The sequence below is a fragment of the Frieseomelitta varia genome, unplaced genomic scaffold, assembly GCF_011392965.1.
Source record: "Frieseomelitta varia isolate USP_RPSP 00005682 unplaced genomic scaffold, Fvar_1.2 scaffold_363, whole genome shotgun sequence".
Classification (NCBI taxonomy): Eukaryota; Metazoa; Arthropoda; class Insecta; order Hymenoptera; family Apidae; genus Frieseomelitta; species Frieseomelitta varia.
In genome coordinates, this window is record NW_025110105.1 from 186116 (window position 1) to 205109 (window position 18994).

Consider the following 18994-nt stretch of genomic DNA (forward strand, 5'->3'; position numbering starts at 1 on the left):
ATGCTGAACTTTGCACTTGGAACTTCCAAGCTGGTAATATTCAAATTTGTTCCTAAGTTATCGAAGCTGTTCCCATTGAAATTTCACTAGATGCTCGATTGGTAGCGTAGATAAGTTAAATCGTGCAATCTTTTTGTTTTTCTTCTTTCTTTTCCTTTTAATGAACTACCCCAGCGTTGTTAATTTCGGCGATTTTGCGTCTCGGGAACAAAAGCAAAGTGAAAAACGTGGTTCTGTCGATTTCTCTCCAACTCTCCACACGACGACGGTAGATATTTTTAAAAATATCAAGAACACGCGATTTATTTGTTACAGGAATTGCTGGAACATCGAGAAAAGGATGAGGTAGTGAAATTAGTCAGCACAACAAGCCATGGCACAACGCCATTAGTTATTGCCTGCCGAAATGGACATTATGACGTAGCTGAATATCTCATTGAAAAATGTGGGGCGAACGTCAATCAACCTGGTTTAGGTAAAATTCTGATTACGCTATAAAATTCTTCGTGCGATTTATCACGTACGTCAGTGTTTTCCAATTTACAACCGTTAGGCTCATCAATTGTGTGGCGAAATCGGCACACTTATTAAAATGTAATTCTGTGCACAATATTTCAACTTCGTTCGGCATTCGGTATTCAGCATAACTGTCACGAACGACTCCATTTAATAATTAAATGATAGAATCATCAAGGCAGTTTTTATCGCAGTCCAAGATGAAGATTACTTTTCTTTCATTTGTTTCGAGCATAACGTACAAAGAAGAAAATTGGAACTTTCTTCCAATTTATCTGGTGTTGTTACATTAGTAAGAAGTATCGCGCAAGAATATTTCATCGCATAAACATCCAATTTTGTCCATAATTTCCAAATCAATATGTTTTCGAATAAAGAGACGGTTTCTAATTTCGTGTAATTTACTCGTCATCGTACAATTAAAATTGATTCTTAACATCTTTTATGCAATTAAATAGTGATGTTCGATGGCGAAATGATCGAACGAGCGCCACCTCTATGGTGCGCCGCAGCTGCCGGACATTTGGCTTTGGTTAAATTGTTGGTGAAAAACGGCGCCCGGGTGAATTCCACCACTAAAACACATTCCACGCCTCTACGAGCAGCATGTTTCGACGGCCACTTCGATATTGTTAGATTTCTGGTGACTCACGGCGCGGGTATGTATCACTCGGACTACTTCTTGAGAGAAATCAGGATGTTTCTATCAGTGCCAAGTACCATTAAATATAAAATAACTATAAAATAAAATCTCATATCAAATTTTTATTTTACTCTCTACGTTACGAAAGATTAGAAATCATCAGTTGCTTCTCCCCCCCCCCCCCTCTTCTTTTTATCGTATCGTACGAGGAAGCAATCGAAACGATAAACGCCATTGATTGATTGCAGACATTGAGATGGCAAATCGTCATGGTCACACGAGTCTGATGATCGCCTGTTACAAAGGTCACATTAAAATCGTCAAATTCCTACTTGCCTTGAAAGCGAACGTTAACCGAAAATCCATAAAGGGTAACACAGCACTTCACGATTGCGCTGAGAGTGGATCCCTAGAAGTCGTCAAGGTACTCATCGAGCATGGTGCCCGAATGGACGTGGACTCCTACGGGATGTCACCACTCCTTACGGCAGCAGTAACAGGTTAAAGCAGAATGTTCCACGCGCAACCCCGAAGGTTCCCTTAAGACGATTACAATTACTGTTTAACTGAGTGTTTCATTACATGAACAAGGAAACACTCTAGTAGGAAGTGAATTATCATAAAGTCTTCTTGATTTTACAGGCCACAAGCACATCGTCGAGTACTTTATCAATATGCCGAATTTAGTGAATCGGAAGGAACGCATAGACGCACTGGAATTACTGGGCGCCACGTACGTAGATAAAAAGAGGGACATGATGGGAGCGCTTGAATGTTGGAAACAGGCAATGGACGAAAGGTTTTTGTATAAACATATATATAACGTTTTTATGATAGTCTCGGAAATTATTATATGAAACATTTGTTAAATGTCGTATTTCAGATATCGAGGTGACCCAGTGATACTGAAACCACCACCGTCGCCGGTTGTAGCTGCCTACGACTTTGCACGGGAAATTACCGATCCCGACGCGCTAGATGGATTACTAAACGACCCGGATGAAATGCGAATGCAAGCACTTGTAATTAGAGAACGAATATTAGGACCGGCTCATCCCGATACTAGTTATTACATTCGATACAGGGGAGCGGTATACGCGGATGGTGGAATGTTCAGCCGTTGTATAGAACTTTGGAACTATGCCTTAGATATGCAGCAAAGTATGCTGGAACCACTCGATCCAATGACTCAGAGCTCGCTCTTTAGTTTTACCGAGCTCTTTAGCTTTATGATAAGTAGACAAATAAATACAGGGCGAAGAGTACCACCGGTTCAGAGAGAAGAACTTCTTCGAGTGTTCAAAAAAGCTGTACGTTTCGAGGACAATGTGTTTTGTGGAAAATCTCGTTTGTAGATAGTAACGTACTACAGTACGTATTATTTCAGGTTCTGGAAGTGAAACTAGGAAAACAAATGTTGGACAAAGGATCAGTACGCGGACGTGATATTGCCTATTTGAACAGAGTTCTCGTCACCACTTTACACCTAGCAAGTTTATTGACTCACGAAATGCCAGAAGAAGGCACTGCGGAATATCAAACACTGCATCAGGCACTTTACGAGTTAGTTCGAATAAATGCCAAAGACAATAACGTAAGTCACGAAATAATCATTTGACTACACATGACAAGTTTGACTATGTAAATGATAAATCCTTTTTATATATATATATATTATTTTTTGCAGGGTCGGAACGTGTTGCATTTAGTTTTCAGCGAAAGAGGTACCGTACTTGGAGCTGGTCCAAAGTCTTCGACGTACAGGTTCCCTTCACCGCATTTAATAAAGGCTCTAATAAGAGTCGGTGCTGATGTCACAGCAAGAGATGCAACTGGAAGTACGGTGTTACACCTTGCTGCCATGTTCTATCCATCACCCGATCTTGTTACTATTCTTCTTGATGCTGGAGCACATATCGACGCAGTTAATAAAATGGGCAGCACGTTCGAAACATTGATATGGAGTAACAACACGTACGAAACGTTAATATGGAATAAACGCTTGTATAATTCGGTGTATCCTGTAAGATACACTACACTCGCCTGTCTAGCAGCCAGAGTAGTGAGAAAAACATATAATATTAGATTTGTTCCAAAACATCTTCAAGCCTTTGTTCAAATGCATTAGTGGTATTAGTGAGTTAAACAGTGATGAGGATAGGCTATCGTTTAGGATGCCACAAGAGATGTTTATTTGTTATTTAACCGATAAGGAAAATTGACGATAAAGTTTTATATCTATCTTTTTCGAAAGTGCAAAATTAATGTTAGAACATTCTTTCGAATGAGAAAGTACGAAATCTAAAGAGAATTGCTACTAATTATACGTATAATGCGATGAAATGATGCTGTCAGTAATTTCTCGTTAGACTTGGACTTTAGACGATTCAAAATCACCGAATCAATATACCCTACACTATTTTCACGACTCAAGTATTGTTCAACGCTAGTAAAGAATTTAAAAAAACAATTTAAATAATTATGAATTTCAAATTAATCCCAAAGACGTTCTTTATTTCGTTCAGTAAAAGAAAGATTTTTGATATTAGTGTTGATCGATATAAAATATTTGATACATCAAAGGTTGCTAAGTGGTATCGATTACGATGGCTTACAAACATGAATTAATGTGATTTTATTATCGTATACTTGGCTGACAGCCTTTCCCTTATACATAAACCCCATTACAAGCCATAACAGACACATCGCGTTGATAATATTTAGTTACAACTGACTATTCATTAAATTGAAAAATTGTGTAATCGTAGAAATTATTTTCATTCTCATTGCTGCTGTATAAAGAAATAAAATAAAAATAAGATTCTGTAATATACTTTTTGATATAGCATGGAATAACTTAAAAATAAATTATATGCTTTTATATATTAAAAAATAAGAAACATTAAAAATTATAAGTTAAAAATTCTACGATATCATAAAATTTTTATTTTGCATACAAGCATGTTTTGTAGACATTGCTCGAATGTCTTTCTAGTAGATTACTTAAAACATTTGCTAATTAAAAGATTTGAAGTTATGATATATACACACACATATATATATATATACATTATGTTAATCTATAATCTTTAAGCTTATCTTTATTTAAAATGTGATAAACATACATATACATTATAAGTATTATACAGAATTATATATTTGAGGTGTTCTAGTAAGGTGCTTTTTTTGAAAATAAACAAATGCACGTGACACTAAACAACACGACTATAACAATTTCCTCACATTAATGCATATAGAGTTCATAATTTCATTGAGATCTTGATGTAACTTAAAGATTTTTGTACTTTTCCGAACACATTTCTGTTTCAGTAATTCACACACTTCTTATTTTTACACAGACACTATGATTCTCTACAAAAAAAGTATCTTACATTCAAAGTCACCCAATTTAACTGTTTTATAATGTGAAGACTGTGGAAATACAGGTGTGATTAATAATATATCGAGATGTTCATTTATTTCTATTTATAATAAAATATCAATAAATTTCCATCCTACAAAACTTACCGCTTAATTACCTTTTGGTCGGACGCGATAGCTTTCCTGGAAGAACAACATGTTCATAAAAATCTGTTGCATAAATTCTGGAACTTACCTAGTTTTCCTGCCAGACGTTAGCCGCAATATAAAAATGATTAATGTACTCAAAATTATTTAATCTAATCCTCTATATTAAAACGTTTTATTTTCAGATACTTATTCAAACAATTTCGACAATGAACATTTAAACGATATCAAAGAGGAGATGTCTTTATCCCTATTCTCCCATATTGAAATACATCCTTCCTCCAAAATATCTCGTGGAATAATAAAATACAACCGATTAATCACTTACGATGGAAATAATACAACAAACCATTGCACACGATCTCATGCGTTATAAAATAAGACCCTATCTATCTAACATCAATAACATTGTAAGAAAAAAAAGACCACATCCTTCAAACGTTAAGAAACAAATTTGGCAACCACACAGCGGAGATCGACGATGGTTATTAAAAAATTCCATACGCATAATGATTTGAACGCATTAAATATTTCATTGACGATTGCGGCAAAGACCAGAGCGTAAAATGTTTACTACCACTTACCATAGAAGTTACAGTCACACGTAAAAGTAATTTCGTTTCTTACTTTACGCAAATCCACTTGGAATATAGAATTTTACAGTCATTTTAACTAATTCTCGATAAATATATGGAAGATACATTTTCTAAATGCTACAATAAAATAAGAATCAACCACAATGTTAGAGACGAAGTACTATGTTACCGTCTACAGTTTTCACTTTCCCAAAACCTGTTAATCCATCTATTTCAAACAATATTAAAAATTATTAATAATTTTCAGAAAGAAGACTACCACATATAACTTGATAATTCGAGTATTACATTAACGATACATCCCGATACATCCCATTGACGAAGGAACAAGTATTTGATAAATTTCAAGCAAATTATTCGTTCTTGAAACATGTATTCATCATAGAGGAATAGAAAAACCACAATCACCTGAAAAATATCTCACCTGCGATGTAAACAAATATTCATACCTCACAGATAGTGAAGTTTACAAATTTTAAAAGCAAGCAGGGAGTATCTACAATTATAAATTGTGTTTAAGCAGAAATTCTGCTTAAGTGCAATACATTTTGAAAATATTCATTCTTGGTAAATGTATTGCACATGTAAAAGTAGCAGAAACGATATCCTCTATGCTAATGCATATCCACAGCTTAAACCTGCTTAAAATATAAAGAATCACAACAACACAGAAATAAAACACAACGACCAGCGTATTTTTTTGTAGTCAAAACGGATTTGGATTTTATTCAATCACTGTCATGATGTCGTGGTTATACAAGAGTGTTATACAATGCGCAGAATGTTCCTCGAGATCTACATAGCGAGAGGAAATATGTTTACCAAAGAATATATACTTATAAAATTAGCTGTGGAAAGTCTCGGTTCGAAAACCGAAATATATTAAAAATTGTTCGTTCTTTAGATAAATATTTAGTATTTTTTGGTAAACATATTATTGATGCACAATATGTAAGACAAATTCTGCCAAATTTAGGGTATAAAATCATCCAATATTCATTCGCTGAAGTCTCGAAACGATTGAATTGGAAGGGACCTTCTTCCTAATAACAACTAAAATTTTGTATCTACTACACTTGAATCTCCAAGTTACTAGAATGATGTGACGCGACGAATAAAAGATCAGATCGCAGAACTACAATGAAAACAATACAGTCCCCTGTTGAGCCATGATGTATCTTACTATGTGTTAGATACAAGAATAGAGTGCGACCGATACCACAGAAAAATCAACACACGTCCACGAACTGTGTAGGATTGTGCATGAAAGTATCTATCATACATGGATAAAGTTTAAGTCATAAAATCCGTAACAGCTATGTCGCGTTAGTATTTATGCTTGAAAGATTAATCTGTCCCTGATCGATAAATCACTCCGCGAACGACCAAAGCGTCATGTTCAACCGGAATGTGGGAAAAATTGATTGATCTCTCATGAAAACTAAGAAATAAACTTACAATCTACATTTGATAATTACTGTAAATAGCATAAACCTACATACTGAAAAACCTACAGATTATGTAGAACATTATGAACCTAAATCTAACAACTAAACTATATATCGATCACTCGAAAAGATCCATTTAGGAGTGAACAATTAGTAGACTACCACTGTAAAAAGGAACGATAATCTCGTAAAAGAATTTCGAATGAAACAGTCGTAGGAAGGAAGGGTGATCATCGGCAGCCAATGAGTGTTTCAACGTTGAAGTAGGCATAAAACAACTGTTGATCTTCCAACGACAGATACTTCTCACCCACTGTCCTAAGTTCTGCCACACTACTAGGATGAATTTCAAGTATTGTCATCAGGAGTGGAATAATCCTGCAGACGACATACGAACACCCAGTCTCCTCTCGCTGCATCAATAAGTTATTGTTAAGCGTCAAATTCTGCAAAGGTTCTCTATTAATGTTACCTTGAATGTATTTTCCAGCTTTTAGTAAAGGCGAACATCGATCGTTCTGCCGTCGATACGTGACCGATTCATCATAGCTATATATAAAAATCGTTAAGGAAAATCTCCTAAATATTAAACGTTCTTTAAAATATACATTTGCACATTGAAGAGACAAAAACGATTTGTACTGTATTAGCACATATTTAAGAGGATACACACAGCACGTTCAGCATCCCATTCAGATGCAAATCGTACCATACCCATGTCAGTGCCCCGCATTTCAGCAAATTTCACCTCCCCAACGTCTTGGAATTTGTCTCTCAACATTTGCCATGTTGTGTTTGGTGGAAGCTATAACAATTATTTTTATGTTTAAAATTAGCAGATGTGTATTAACTTTCACATACAAGTTAAAAAAAAAAAAAGAATACATACGTTTCCTATAAGAATAGTATCTGACATCGGTCGTGAACCATTGGTATTTTGTCTGTTTCCACCTCCTCCTTGGCCCTGATTTCCAGCGAAACCACCGCCTCCACCAGGAACACGATCGTTGTCCCCTCTGTTGAATCCACCGTCAAAATCTCTGCCACCCCCGAAGTTAGAACCACCAAAAGCATTGTTTCCACCAAAGCCTACATCATTGTCCATTTTAGATAAGCCTCGCGGCGCAAATGAATTGTTGCTTTGTCCACCAGCTAAAGAGGCTTGTAAATTAGACAAACCTCCAACTCCTCCGCCGAAATTATTTAAATTAGTAGCCAACTCATTTGTTAGCGACGAATTCAGCAAAGAACTCGTAGTCAGGTTAGCGCTCAAACCTCCAGCAAGACTTGCTTGAAGAGCTGCAGCATTTGTATTTGACAATGCAGATGCTATAGATATACAAATATCATTGTCAATTTCTTCTACTTACTTCATTTTATATACATCCTTAGTAAATATTTACCTAGCTGTGCTGGTACAACGTTGTTTAAGCCAGCACCAAAAGCACCGGCAGCCAATACGGGAGCAGAAATGGGATTCACGACAGGTGGATTATTTGCTTGTACATTAGGAATGTTTCTAGCTACATCCATTAATCTATTACCACCAGCTCCAAGACCCATTCCAATTCCCTTTAAACCTATTTTGGAAAAATTAATTTTTATTTTTATATAGTTTTATAATAAAATAGTATATCTTCTAGAAAATAAAAGTGAAAAAAATAAAAGATTACCTTCTGGTAATTTTGGTGGCATGTCTGGTTCATTTGCTCTGTCAAGTCTCACAGTCATGCGTCTGTCATAAAGTTGCTGATTGTGAAGCATAGATATAGCTTGTACAGACTCTACTGGATGATCATATTCTACCACTCCAAATCCTCGTGATTTTCCATCTTTATCCTTTCCTAACTCAACATGTAGGACTTTACCAGCTAATTTAAATACTTCTAGTAATTTCTTCTCATCCACTTTATAGTCAAGCTAAATACATCAAATGAAGTATTTACTTGACTTTTACTTACTTAGTTTAATTAATTCAGTATTAAAAGATATACTTACATTGGCTACAAATACTCTAGTAACTAAAGGTCCATTAATACCTAAAGATTCTAAAAACTGAGTACTTAAACCGTAAGTATTTCCAAATTTGCTATCTCCGCCACCACCTCCACCACCACCGCCGCCGCCACCGCCGCCACCACCACCACCTCCACCAGTAGGAGCATTCATATTTTGACGTCCACCACCCTGCGGCCTTGGCGGATCTCTAAATCTATCATCACGAACTCTTTCATTATTACGGGCTGTTGCCAACCGACCGTATTTATCTCGCTCGACATCGAAATCCTAGAATAAATAAATGTTATGAAATGTCCTTAATGTTAATTGCACGGCATTGCATCGCAGTTGTAAGGAAGATGAAAAAATAACAATATACTAACTACCTCTTTGACGACCAGCTTTCTCCCTTTAATATCATACCGATGCATTTTTTCTACAGCAATTTTTACCGAATCGGAATCCTCAAATTCAACAATACCACAGCCTCTTGGCTTGTCATTTTCATCAGTGAAAAGTTCAACGTGAGCGACTTTCCCAACCTCTGTTCTGAACAAATCCTTCAGGTCTTGCCAGCGAAAATCATAGGGAATGTTTGATACGTAGATTCGTCGATCCGAAGCTTTTCGACCACGATCGTTCCGTTCTCTGCTACGATCACGACTCGTAGAATTTATACGATTTTGTCGCTCGGCCCTCCTGTTACGGTCGCGCTCTCTACTTCGGTCCCTTTCGTCATTATTCTGCACTTGACTCCTAAATATTCAACACGATTACGTAGAAATAACGTGCGTACGGGGAATCACGTTTTATTATAGCTTGTTATCGTACCGACAGATTTTACCATACGTTTCGCAATTTATAGTTTACACGAATTTCAATTGAAATCGAGCTATTGAACGAGAACTTGCTCAGAAAACTCGCACTGCTGATATGTTGAAAACTTATTAGCGTCGGTTTACGTTAATTGTACACGATTCTGCACGCCGACAAAGGATATGTGATAAATTATTACAAATATCGATTTTATACTTACTCCTCTTGCTTGATCATCCCCAATACGTTTTCTACTCAATAAACTAAATTATTTAAGGAGTAAATAGTTTACTTGTTAAAAAGAGTAAAAGATACCGAACATGCAAACATACGCGATCACGAAGCGTCTTATAAAATGGCCGTCCGAGGAAATGCTAAACCATTCCGGAAACAACCGTACTCAAAATAAGTTCCTATTTAAAACGGTACAAACGGACACGAACAAAGGTGTCAAAATCATTTCGCTATAACAACCCTATAATTATTGCGTCATAGTCGCCCCACATTGCAGTTATATTTCTTATATTTGGAAAATGTTGTACACTGCGGTTGTTGAAAATTGTAACATAACTGATTGGAAATTTTCAAACTCGAACCATCGCATTCGGAAAAAATTAACACTCGATTTCGCAGCCAATCAGAATTCTTGTAACAAGATTCGATATTTAAATGAAATAGGTCCTCTTCAAATGTTAGAGAAACGTTTGAGTTATTCGACATTTTTCACGTGTTGTTCCGTTGCTCGAAGCAGCAAATTGAAATCGACTGACGTTACAGGTTGAGAATAAATTTGCTCTTAGCCACTATCACGTAATAATAAAATGTTGGTATATGTGGAGCCACTCGTCGTGTTCTGCACTGTCGTCCGCTGTATTCCGTTTCCGAATAGCAGAAGACGTCGTTTCGCGGGAACCAATCACAAGTGTGATTCGTCTCTGGGTTTTTGGTATTACTTCTGACGTGCGCAACTACTTTGGGTGGTGGAGGTTCGTGTTTTTATTGTAAAATTTACAAAGAGAATGGCAGCGCAGTGGATACGAAATGCAGTAAGTAGCACGTGTCAATCAAGAAATCTTTGAAACAATCAATGTCCTGCCCGTAGTTACGCTCCCTCCCAGACAGCAAGGTTAGAATTCTTCATAGATCGGTTATATATCTATCCTCTGAGATCTATCTTAAACTATCTCTTATCCTTGTATCGTTTACAATTTTCCTTTCCAGTTTTCATATTTTATTCAATTTCTCAACATCACCTTTCCACGTTGATTCAAATATAAGAATCTCTACGTGTTTTTATTAATAGTTATTAATTTTGTCGATATTTGATTTAACAGGTCCCGAAAATTGGCTGCGTGCGTTTTTACAGCAGTAAAGTTCACAAATGCACACTTATACCCGGAGATGGTATCGGGCCCGAAATTTCTTCTGCCGTGCAGAAAATTTTTGACGCTGCCAAGGTAAAGTAGTTTCACAAATCGTTTGATAAGTTAATAACTTTCATTATGCACGATATTTTACTTTTTCTTTTTTCATTAATATGCATGTTTTATCAGTCAAGTGGAAATGTATCGATAACATACGTTCACTTTGACATTTGTGTTAGATTTTTGCATTGTAGATATCACTTTTTGTTTCAATTTTTTATGATTTGAACCTTACAAGGTGACCCAATGTGTCCTAGTACTAACCTTAAGGAGTTTATTTTAATCTTACTCTTATACAGGTTGATCCAATTGTAGGCTAATTCAGTCTGCTCTTATTGTAGCTAAGGTATGTTTTTTTTTTACTTGTATATTTTTTTTTTATAAACACAGAATATAAGCCTTATAGACTTCAAGTAAATGCATGAGGTTATTGATTTTGTTTTCATCTGTATGTTTAGTGAATGTACATAAAATAGTTTTAGTATTAAAAACCAACAATGTATTATTTTTCAGCATGAATAAAGAAACTTTAATAGTATCATTCACATATCATGTATTGCATAACACTGTTACTCAACTTTTAGTATTATATATATGTCGATATATGTATATATGACACATACATTTTGTTCTTTAGTATATATATATATAAACAAAAATGAGTGTATTGAATGTTAGATTTTAACCAGATTTTAACTAGACATTTCTTATTTCTTGATATGCAATTATGTTTGTAATATTATCTTAAATATCAGGTGCCGATAGAATGGGAATCTGTTGATGTGACACCAGTAAAAGGCCCAGATGGAAAATTTGGCATTCCACAAGCTGCTATTGATTCAGTTAACAGAAATAAGATTGGTTTGAAAGGACCATTGATGACACCCATAGGAAAAGGACATAGATCTTTAAACCTTGCATTAAGAAAGTAAGTCTACTTTAATCTTTGTGTAATTAAGAATAGCTAAATGCATCTATTTCAAACATCTATGCATATTGTCTCAGTCTTAATATATTTATCTGTTAGAGCTGTTTGAGTTACATAATCATGAATATCAATGTAAACATGTAATTATTTGTATTTGTATAAAGAGCTTTATACAAGGATTTAAAAGTGTTCAGAAACTGATGTATTTTTTGTAAATGAGCCTTTTTTTTCAGGGAATTTAATTTATATGCTAATGTCCGACCGTGTCGTTCCTTAGAAGGTTATAAGACATTGTATGATAATGTCGATGTTGTCACTATCAGAGAAAATACAGAAGGAGAATACTCTGGTATAGAACATGAAATTGTAGAAGGAGTTGTACAGTCAATTAAATTAATTACAGAGGAAGCTTCAAGTCGAGTAGCCGAATTTGCTTTTCAATATGCTCAAGATAATAATAGGAAAAAGGTTCGTATTTATTCAAGCATAAAAGTAAGAAATATTTTAAATGATTATTAATTTGTTTAATAGGTGACTGCTGTACACAAAGCAAATATAATGAGAATGTCAGACGGTTTGTTCTTAAGATGTTGTAGGGAAGCTGCGCAAAAGTTTCCTTCCATTAAATTTGAAGAAAGATATTTGGACACTGTGTGTCTAAACATGGTTCAAGATCCCAGTCAATATGACGTACTTGTAATGCCTAATTTATATGGCGATATTTTATCTGATATGTGTGCTGGACTTGTAGGAGGACTTGGTCTTACACCAAGTGGAAATATTGGCTTAAATGGTGCATTGTTTGAATCTGTATGTATGCAAAATTTTATGTTTCTTCTCAAATGCAATAGCGATTTAGTAATAATTTTATTTCAAAATAGGTGCATGGAACTGCTCCAGATATAGCAGGTCAAGATAAAGCAAATCCAACAGCATTATTACTCTCTGCTGTAATGATGCTTAAATATATGGGATTAAATGAACAAGCAAGAATTATTGAAAATTCTGCTTATGAAACTATTAAAGAAGGTAAACATTTAACAGGAGATCTTGGTGGATCTGCAAAGTGCAGTGAATACACTAATGAAATTTGCAAGAAAGTTTCAGCATTAGCGAAATAGATGATATAAAATTTATTGGGTATAAGCTGCCAAATACTCGTAGAAACAATACATGTGAGGTAAAACGTTATTTTTAAACGTTTCTGTAATTATTATTTTCGAAATCTTTTTCAATATGCTCCTTCATTATGTGTCGTTTAGTTGAATGAATTGCAAAGATTTTCAGTGTAAGCAAACAGGATATCTTTCTCATTTACATTCATTTAGGTAATTTTTGTTGAATACTTGAACTAGTTCATTGTGAAACTTGATGTTACTCAAGTTCGTGGATTTGTTAATGTGTAATAGCATTTAATACAATTTTATCGCGATGTGGACACGCGTAGTTTAAAATATTGACTGAATACACGTATATGTATGATTGTCATACTTCTTTATCGTAAAAAAAAGATTCTAATAGAATCTGTAAAAATTAGGTATGTAAATTAATCTAGGAATGCTGTATAATACTTTTAAATGAAGTTGTTGATGATGTGTGCCTCGAGGAAAAGTTTCAAAAACATTGCGCAGTATTACACATAAATAAAATATTATGAATTCTATGTGTTGTATTTATTATTTCACCTGAAAATCATTTGTAAGTATCGTTATAAATATTAAAATTTAATAGTATCGCCAAGAATAATTTTTATTAAATTATAATTATTTATTTCTAGTAATGTTTATATAAAATTGGAAAATATGGAAAATTTGATTATTTTACAACCAAATATATAATATTTATAAATATTAATATTCATATGAATAAGATAAGACAAGGTTTTTTCTTTAATTATATCAATTTCCATTTGTGATATTTTTTTTTATGAAGAAATAGTTATTGTTAAAATATAATTATTGTTAAAATATAATTCTTGTAGCATAAACGCTACAAAATTTTATCTCTGTGATGTTGTGTTATAGCGCTCGTCTTCAACCACTTTATAACTTCCCCTTTCCTCTACCCCTTTCCACCGTGTAGTACAGTATGCTTCTAAGGAAAACTCTCAAGTATGAGAAAAGTTGTCGGCTATATTTCACAGGCGGAAGAAAGTAAGGGATGAGGGAAGATCCGGTGTCATCCTCGCTGCTCGTTAATACTTTCTGTGATTTATCGGAATTCCCCGAGTGAGTAATGACTGATCTCTTATAATTTTTGATATTAAATTTTCTGTTCGACTATAATATCGACTACAATATGTAGAGCGACGAAATTTTTGATTCGTAATATCGATCGAATAGTTTGAAATATTTTTAATTCGCGACGATATTTTCAATTTCCTTTTGCTCTGTCGAGATTTATTCGAACGACCGAAACGAATATCGACTTCCAAACGATTATTCAATTAATTCCGTGTTTTTAGACGGAGAATTAACGAGTGTGTCGACGATCTAAGAAGCATCGGCGGCCGGGCTAGTCGCAAGATGTATCATACGGTTGCGGCGAAGGGCTGGTTACACAAAAGGTGGAACACTCGAGGGCGTAGTGCGGAAAGCAAGACATGCATATTCAGCGTGGAGGCGCAGACGTAGTCATAGGAATAATAAAAATTCGAGGGTTGAAATTATTTAGATTTATGCCCGCTCTCTTGTTCCGGTGCCGGCAGTGACGAGAAGCGATTCGATTCCGGGGAACAAATTTCATGCATTATTCAGGACTCGCCGCAATGCACCCCAGTCAATGGAACCGATCCTTTGGAAAAAGTCGTTTTTAATCTCTCGTCGCGTTCCAATAATGCACATGCACACCCGCTCACCTCTTCCCCTCACCTATTTTCATCCCCCGCGCGTTGCCCGCGCCGCTTTCACCCGCTTTACGAGTGAAAACCGTGTTTTCTGCCTTTAAAGCGGACACCAGTTCGAACGCGGACAATAAATCGAGGATCTATCGGTATCTATCCCCGTGAATACGTGACGCTCTCAGCTTAGAGTTCCGCGATTTATTTTCACCGCCTCGGTGCTCATAATCGCTGGGCAACCGTGATCATTTTAAAGAACCGTCAAACCGGAATGTAAAAGGCTGCTGACGGAGCAGCTACAAATTTTCTGCTTAACATTGCCTCTTTCTCTTTCTCGGTCTGTTTTACTATCTTGCTATGTTAATCTTCTCGCGTAAGTGTCGCGTCAGCTTTTTGCTTGTCGCGGCTTATCCGTTGTTTTTGAAGTGATCACTTTTATTAGCCGTTAGTGGAAGACAGTTTGACGAAAGTGACGGAGGATGTATTTGTCTTATTGGGAGAAGACAAATTGTAGAGATTTGGCTACGATCTTGGAATAGTAATTTACTGTTAAAATGATGGTACATTTTATTACCATTTATTTCAGATTATTTCTATCAAAATCATGGCCCCTTGTGCGCTATTTTTCATGAAGCTCGCGCAAAGCTATTAAAAGTTATTGATCTCATAGAATAAATGGACTTCAACTTCCTCATAATTGGATGCTTCAAAACGGATCCATGCCGACGAAAAGCATTTAATAGATAGCGAAATAAACCCGTGGGCAGCATAAATATATTTTAAACTCGATTCGTATTCAATTTTCAGCTATTATTGCGAGATAATAAACACGTCTCCATTTTTTTCAATGTAATCCAAAGCTTTCTGATCAAAAAAAAAAAAAAAAAAAAAAAAATTTCCTCCCCCCCAAAAAAAAAAAAAAAAAAAAAAAGAAATGACACTGCGCGGTAATGGACAGCGTTGAGAACTTCACCGCGCAACGACGAATAAACATTTTACCGCAGTTTTCCGCGGTGTACGCGCGCTTGGACACGCATCACGTCGGAAACAATGGGGTCCCTTTCATTTCACTCTGCCCCATCGTCGGAATGCGACCCGTGGTGGCGCGTTATTACGCAGGAGACACATTGTAACAGGTGTAACACGCGACACAACCGACAATGTAAATCCCCCTAACGTCCTCGATATGGCCAAGCTTGAATGGGCCGGCCATTCATTGCTCGTTATTAATCGGTTAATTAGTAACTCATCCTCGGCCGTATCCGACTATCTTCGCTAGCCTAGTTATAATTGAGCCTTCCTGCAATGTCTCCTCCATCGTTTGCCAAGTTTCGAAGGTATGCGAGTCGTCCAAATTGCAGCAATCTCGCCGCCATCTGCTACGTTCCGCACATAGGGACACATCCGGCCGATCGATCGCAAGTTTCACGGTGCAAGGTGACGACTGTCGATCTCGGGACAGAGACGCGAAATCTCCGAGTCCCGAGTCTCGAATGCCCTTTGATCGTTGAAGAGATACTTTTTTCTTTTTTTTTTTTTCTTTTGAAGGAGGGAGATTCAACGATCGCTACCTTCCACTCAACACTTGACGTTTTTTTTTTTTTTTTTTCAAGTTTCTCAGAGAGAAGAGTCCGAGACTTAAGGTACGGTTATATAGTGGAGCGGCGAGGAACGAAGATAGCGGCGCGACAAAACAAACCAATGTAATTACTTATGTAAGTACTACAAGTACTTGTAACTTTGTTGTACTTAGTTGTACTTGTGTACGTATGTTGTTAAGTAATGTAAGTACTGTAGTAGCGGTGCAGCTGGAATCAAAAAAGTTTGTTTCTGAACCAACGCGTCCGGCAACATTCGGTAGCATTCTATCGCATTCAATAGCATTCAATTGAATGCTCGAAGTATTTATATATCTATTGTTTCTGTGTTTTTTTTATTATTTATTTTATTTCTTTTATTATTTCTATTATTTATTGTTATCTTTTTCTACCTTTTGATCCCGTGTTTTTTGCGAGATGTGACATTAACATGTGATGTTTAATTTGCATTATTTTCTACAAGCACGAGTTTTTGCTGCTTCCTCGAAGACAGGCTCTCGCTGTAGCATTTCGCTCCTCGCTTTTCTCCGCGTCACTATAAGCATATCGCACCGCCGCTCCACCATAATCTCGTACTTAGAATCTCGTTCTTCGAAAAGAACGAAGATCGATCTTTTCTCAACGATGTTTCAATTAAAGAAATAGCAAGGCGGCAGGGAATTTCCCCCTCCCCTGCCCGGACGTCGATTCGTTCGCCAGAAAATAAGCGGATCGACGTCGCTACCCTTTAATTAGACCTTGTTAATAAATCGCGTAATAACCAGCTTCGCTCCGCCAGTCTACCGATTATCCGCGGCTTCGGTCCCTCCTTCTCGCTAGTTTAGCCAGTTATTCCACGCTCCGACGTCGATCCAACAAGCTACAAAGCCATCCGGGGCCGGAACAAGCAGCCTCCGTAGCCTCCCTCCGGCGAGTTTCATTCAACTTCGACCGCGAATAGTTCGCAACTACCCTTTAACGGGGAATCCACGTCCTGGCGATCTGGCGAAAACCGATCGGGGGAAATCAACGTTTAACGCTCGCCCTCTGCGCGCACGACCTCCTCTCGTTCTCCATTCGTAACACGCGCAAACACGCCGAGAACAACGAGAAACTATGCGCCGTAGAGGTCAGGGAGGAGAGGGGTAGGCAAATTTCTGCCAACGTGGACGATCGTCGCCAAGGAATCCCGGACGGCTACGTGCTCGACCGATGGAAAACAGCCGTGCGACGAGCGGCCAGCAGTCATCACGTCGGAGTGACTTGGTCTGGCTTGCAGGGTGACTGCACTCGCGAACGCGCGATCAATGCGCGAATAAACGATGCGCGCGTTAAGCGATCGGCATTGTTGCGCCGGCCATTGTTCCCGGCCAGATTATTCTTGCATTATACCCGCATTATCGAGCCTTATTACATACCGAGCGGGGTTTAAAGTCAGCCCGTGTTCAGCTCGATCGAATCTCGCGTCGGGCTACGGTCTGCCAGGCCGACGCGAGCGAAGCAACCATCATCATTCCGGCGATTTTCCAATTTCGGCCAACTACGCCGGGCGAAGTTCAAACTACGGCGGCGGCAGAGGCCTGGGATCGAAAGGAGCAAAGTAACAAGTTCAATATCTCTCTTTGCGAGGACAGTGGCTCCATTTAACCATTTGAGTTGTGTTACTACGCGAACTCAAACGCGAGTGCAAACAGACTTTTTTTGTAATTTTTCCGTCTGTTTTTTTATTTCTTTTTTTTTTTTTTTTTTTGGTGAAAACATATTTTAAAAATTCGAACTGTTACTGTTTTACAATAAACCGATTCACAACCCCCAACGTGAAATTCATGAAAAATTCCATTGTCTTTTCTCTCTTTTTCCTTTTTTTCTTTTTTTTTTTTTGTGGGCTGCTATGGCGAATTCGATGGAATAACAGGAACAGAGAGAAAGAGAAAGAGAGAGAGAGAGAGAGAGAAAGGGGGAAGCGCAGACAGAATCATGAAAAATGACCGTTCGCGAGAAGGCGGCGGCAATAACAGGGTACGAGATCGGAGCAAGTTGCTCGCTTATTTTTAATCTCGCGGACCGTTCTCGTTGGGACCCGCTTTTCAACGAGGCGTCGACATTTTATGCATTAAACTGCGATGCTCCGTGGTAACGGGCTACCGATCGATTCAGAGATTCTTCTGCTCTTTCTTTCTTTTTTTTTTTTTCCTTCCCTCCTTTCGTCCGTGGTCTCGCCTCACGGGCTTCATTAGCATTTTATGGGATGTATCACGACGGGTCGCGATGTTTCACCGGCTGTTTTACAACGCTCACGCATCCGAGGGACGAAACGCGGCCAAGGCTTGTTTCCTTCATCGAAACTTGTGAAGGAAAGACTTGAGCACCGAACTTGAGGATCTAGGAAGAACGAGCAACAGTTGATTTCCTTTTTCTTTGCGAATTACAGCGAGGAACACAACTGTACCAATGACAGTGAAAAATCGCTTACAATTCGAATTGATGTAATTTTATAAAAAATGATTATATAACGATCCACTTGGTCCAATTTTAGAAAGCGTGGAATTTCTACTTTGTCAGTTTGCGAGCTCTTTTATTTTCATTATGAGAATGGTTTTGCATCATGTGTCAAAGATCAAAAACTGTTTCTTCTGTTTGTAAAAATTCAAACGCATGTGAAACATCAAAATGTTCTTTTC

At 37.1% G+C, this 18994-nt stretch overlaps 3 protein-coding genes across 10 annotated transcripts in view; 2 read left to right on the top strand and 1 right to left on the bottom strand.

The window, feature by feature from the left end:
- LOC122530899 (protein fem-1 homolog CG6966) overlaps positions 1-3618 on the top strand; it is a 32431-nt gene extending 28813 nt beyond the window's left edge. For all 4 annotated transcript variants that reach the window (XM_043658288.1, XM_043658289.1, XM_043658291.1 and 1 more), the window contains 7 exons: positions 316-475; positions 975-1175; positions 1408-1659; positions 1802-1958; positions 2043-2469; positions 2547-2753; positions 2847-3618. In XM_043658288.1, coding sequence (XP_043514223.1) covers positions 316-475; positions 975-1175; positions 1408-1659; positions 1802-1958; positions 2043-2469; positions 2547-2753; positions 2847-3287 — 1845 coding nt within the window. In that variant the 3' untranslated portion in view covers positions 3288-3618. The remainder of the gene's footprint in view (positions 1-315; positions 476-974; positions 1176-1407; positions 1660-1801; positions 1959-2042; positions 2470-2546; positions 2754-2846) is intronic.
- Positions 3619-4507: 889 nt separating this feature from the next.
- LOC122530900 (heterogeneous nuclear ribonucleoprotein M) lies at positions 4508-9936 on the bottom strand. Of its 5 annotated transcripts, none has more exons than XR_006307127.1 (10): positions 9766-9936; positions 9113-9485; positions 8730-9017; positions 8405-8651; positions 8135-8311; positions 7621-8060; positions 7401-7536; positions 7204-7280; positions 4688-4723; positions 4508-4591 (listed from the first exon to the last, which is right to left on the bottom strand). XR_006307127.1 is itself a non-coding variant. In XM_043658296.1 (10 exons), the coding sequence occupies exons 1-9, from the start codon at positions 9780-9782 to the stop codon at positions 7225-7227; spliced, it is 1644 nt and encodes a 547-aa protein (XP_043514231.1). In that variant the 5' UTR covers positions 9783-9936; the 3' UTR covers positions 5977-7144; positions 7204-7224. The 5 variants fall into 5 exon arrangements, 4 of the variants coding, with proteins under 4 accessions (XP_043514229.1, XP_043514231.1, XP_043514228.1 ...); XM_043658296.1 differs by lacking the exons at positions 4508-4591; positions 4688-4723 and adding an exon at positions 5977-7144 and having other exon boundaries at positions 7621-7820; positions 7911-8060; XM_043658294.1 differs by having other exon boundaries at positions 4508-4723.
- A 480-nt stretch (positions 9937-10416) lies between these two features.
- Positions 10417-13560, top strand: LOC122530901 (probable isocitrate dehydrogenase [NAD] subunit alpha, mitochondrial). Its single transcript, XM_043658297.1, has 6 exons — positions 10417-10591; positions 10880-11002; positions 11725-11897; positions 12131-12365; positions 12429-12707; positions 12779-13560. Exons 1-6 carry the CDS (start codon positions 10565-10567, stop codon positions 13016-13018), a joined length of 1077 nt encoding a protein of 358 aa, XP_043514232.1. The 5' UTR covers positions 10417-10564; the 3' UTR covers positions 13019-13560.
- Positions 13561-18994: the final 5434 nt, after the last annotated feature.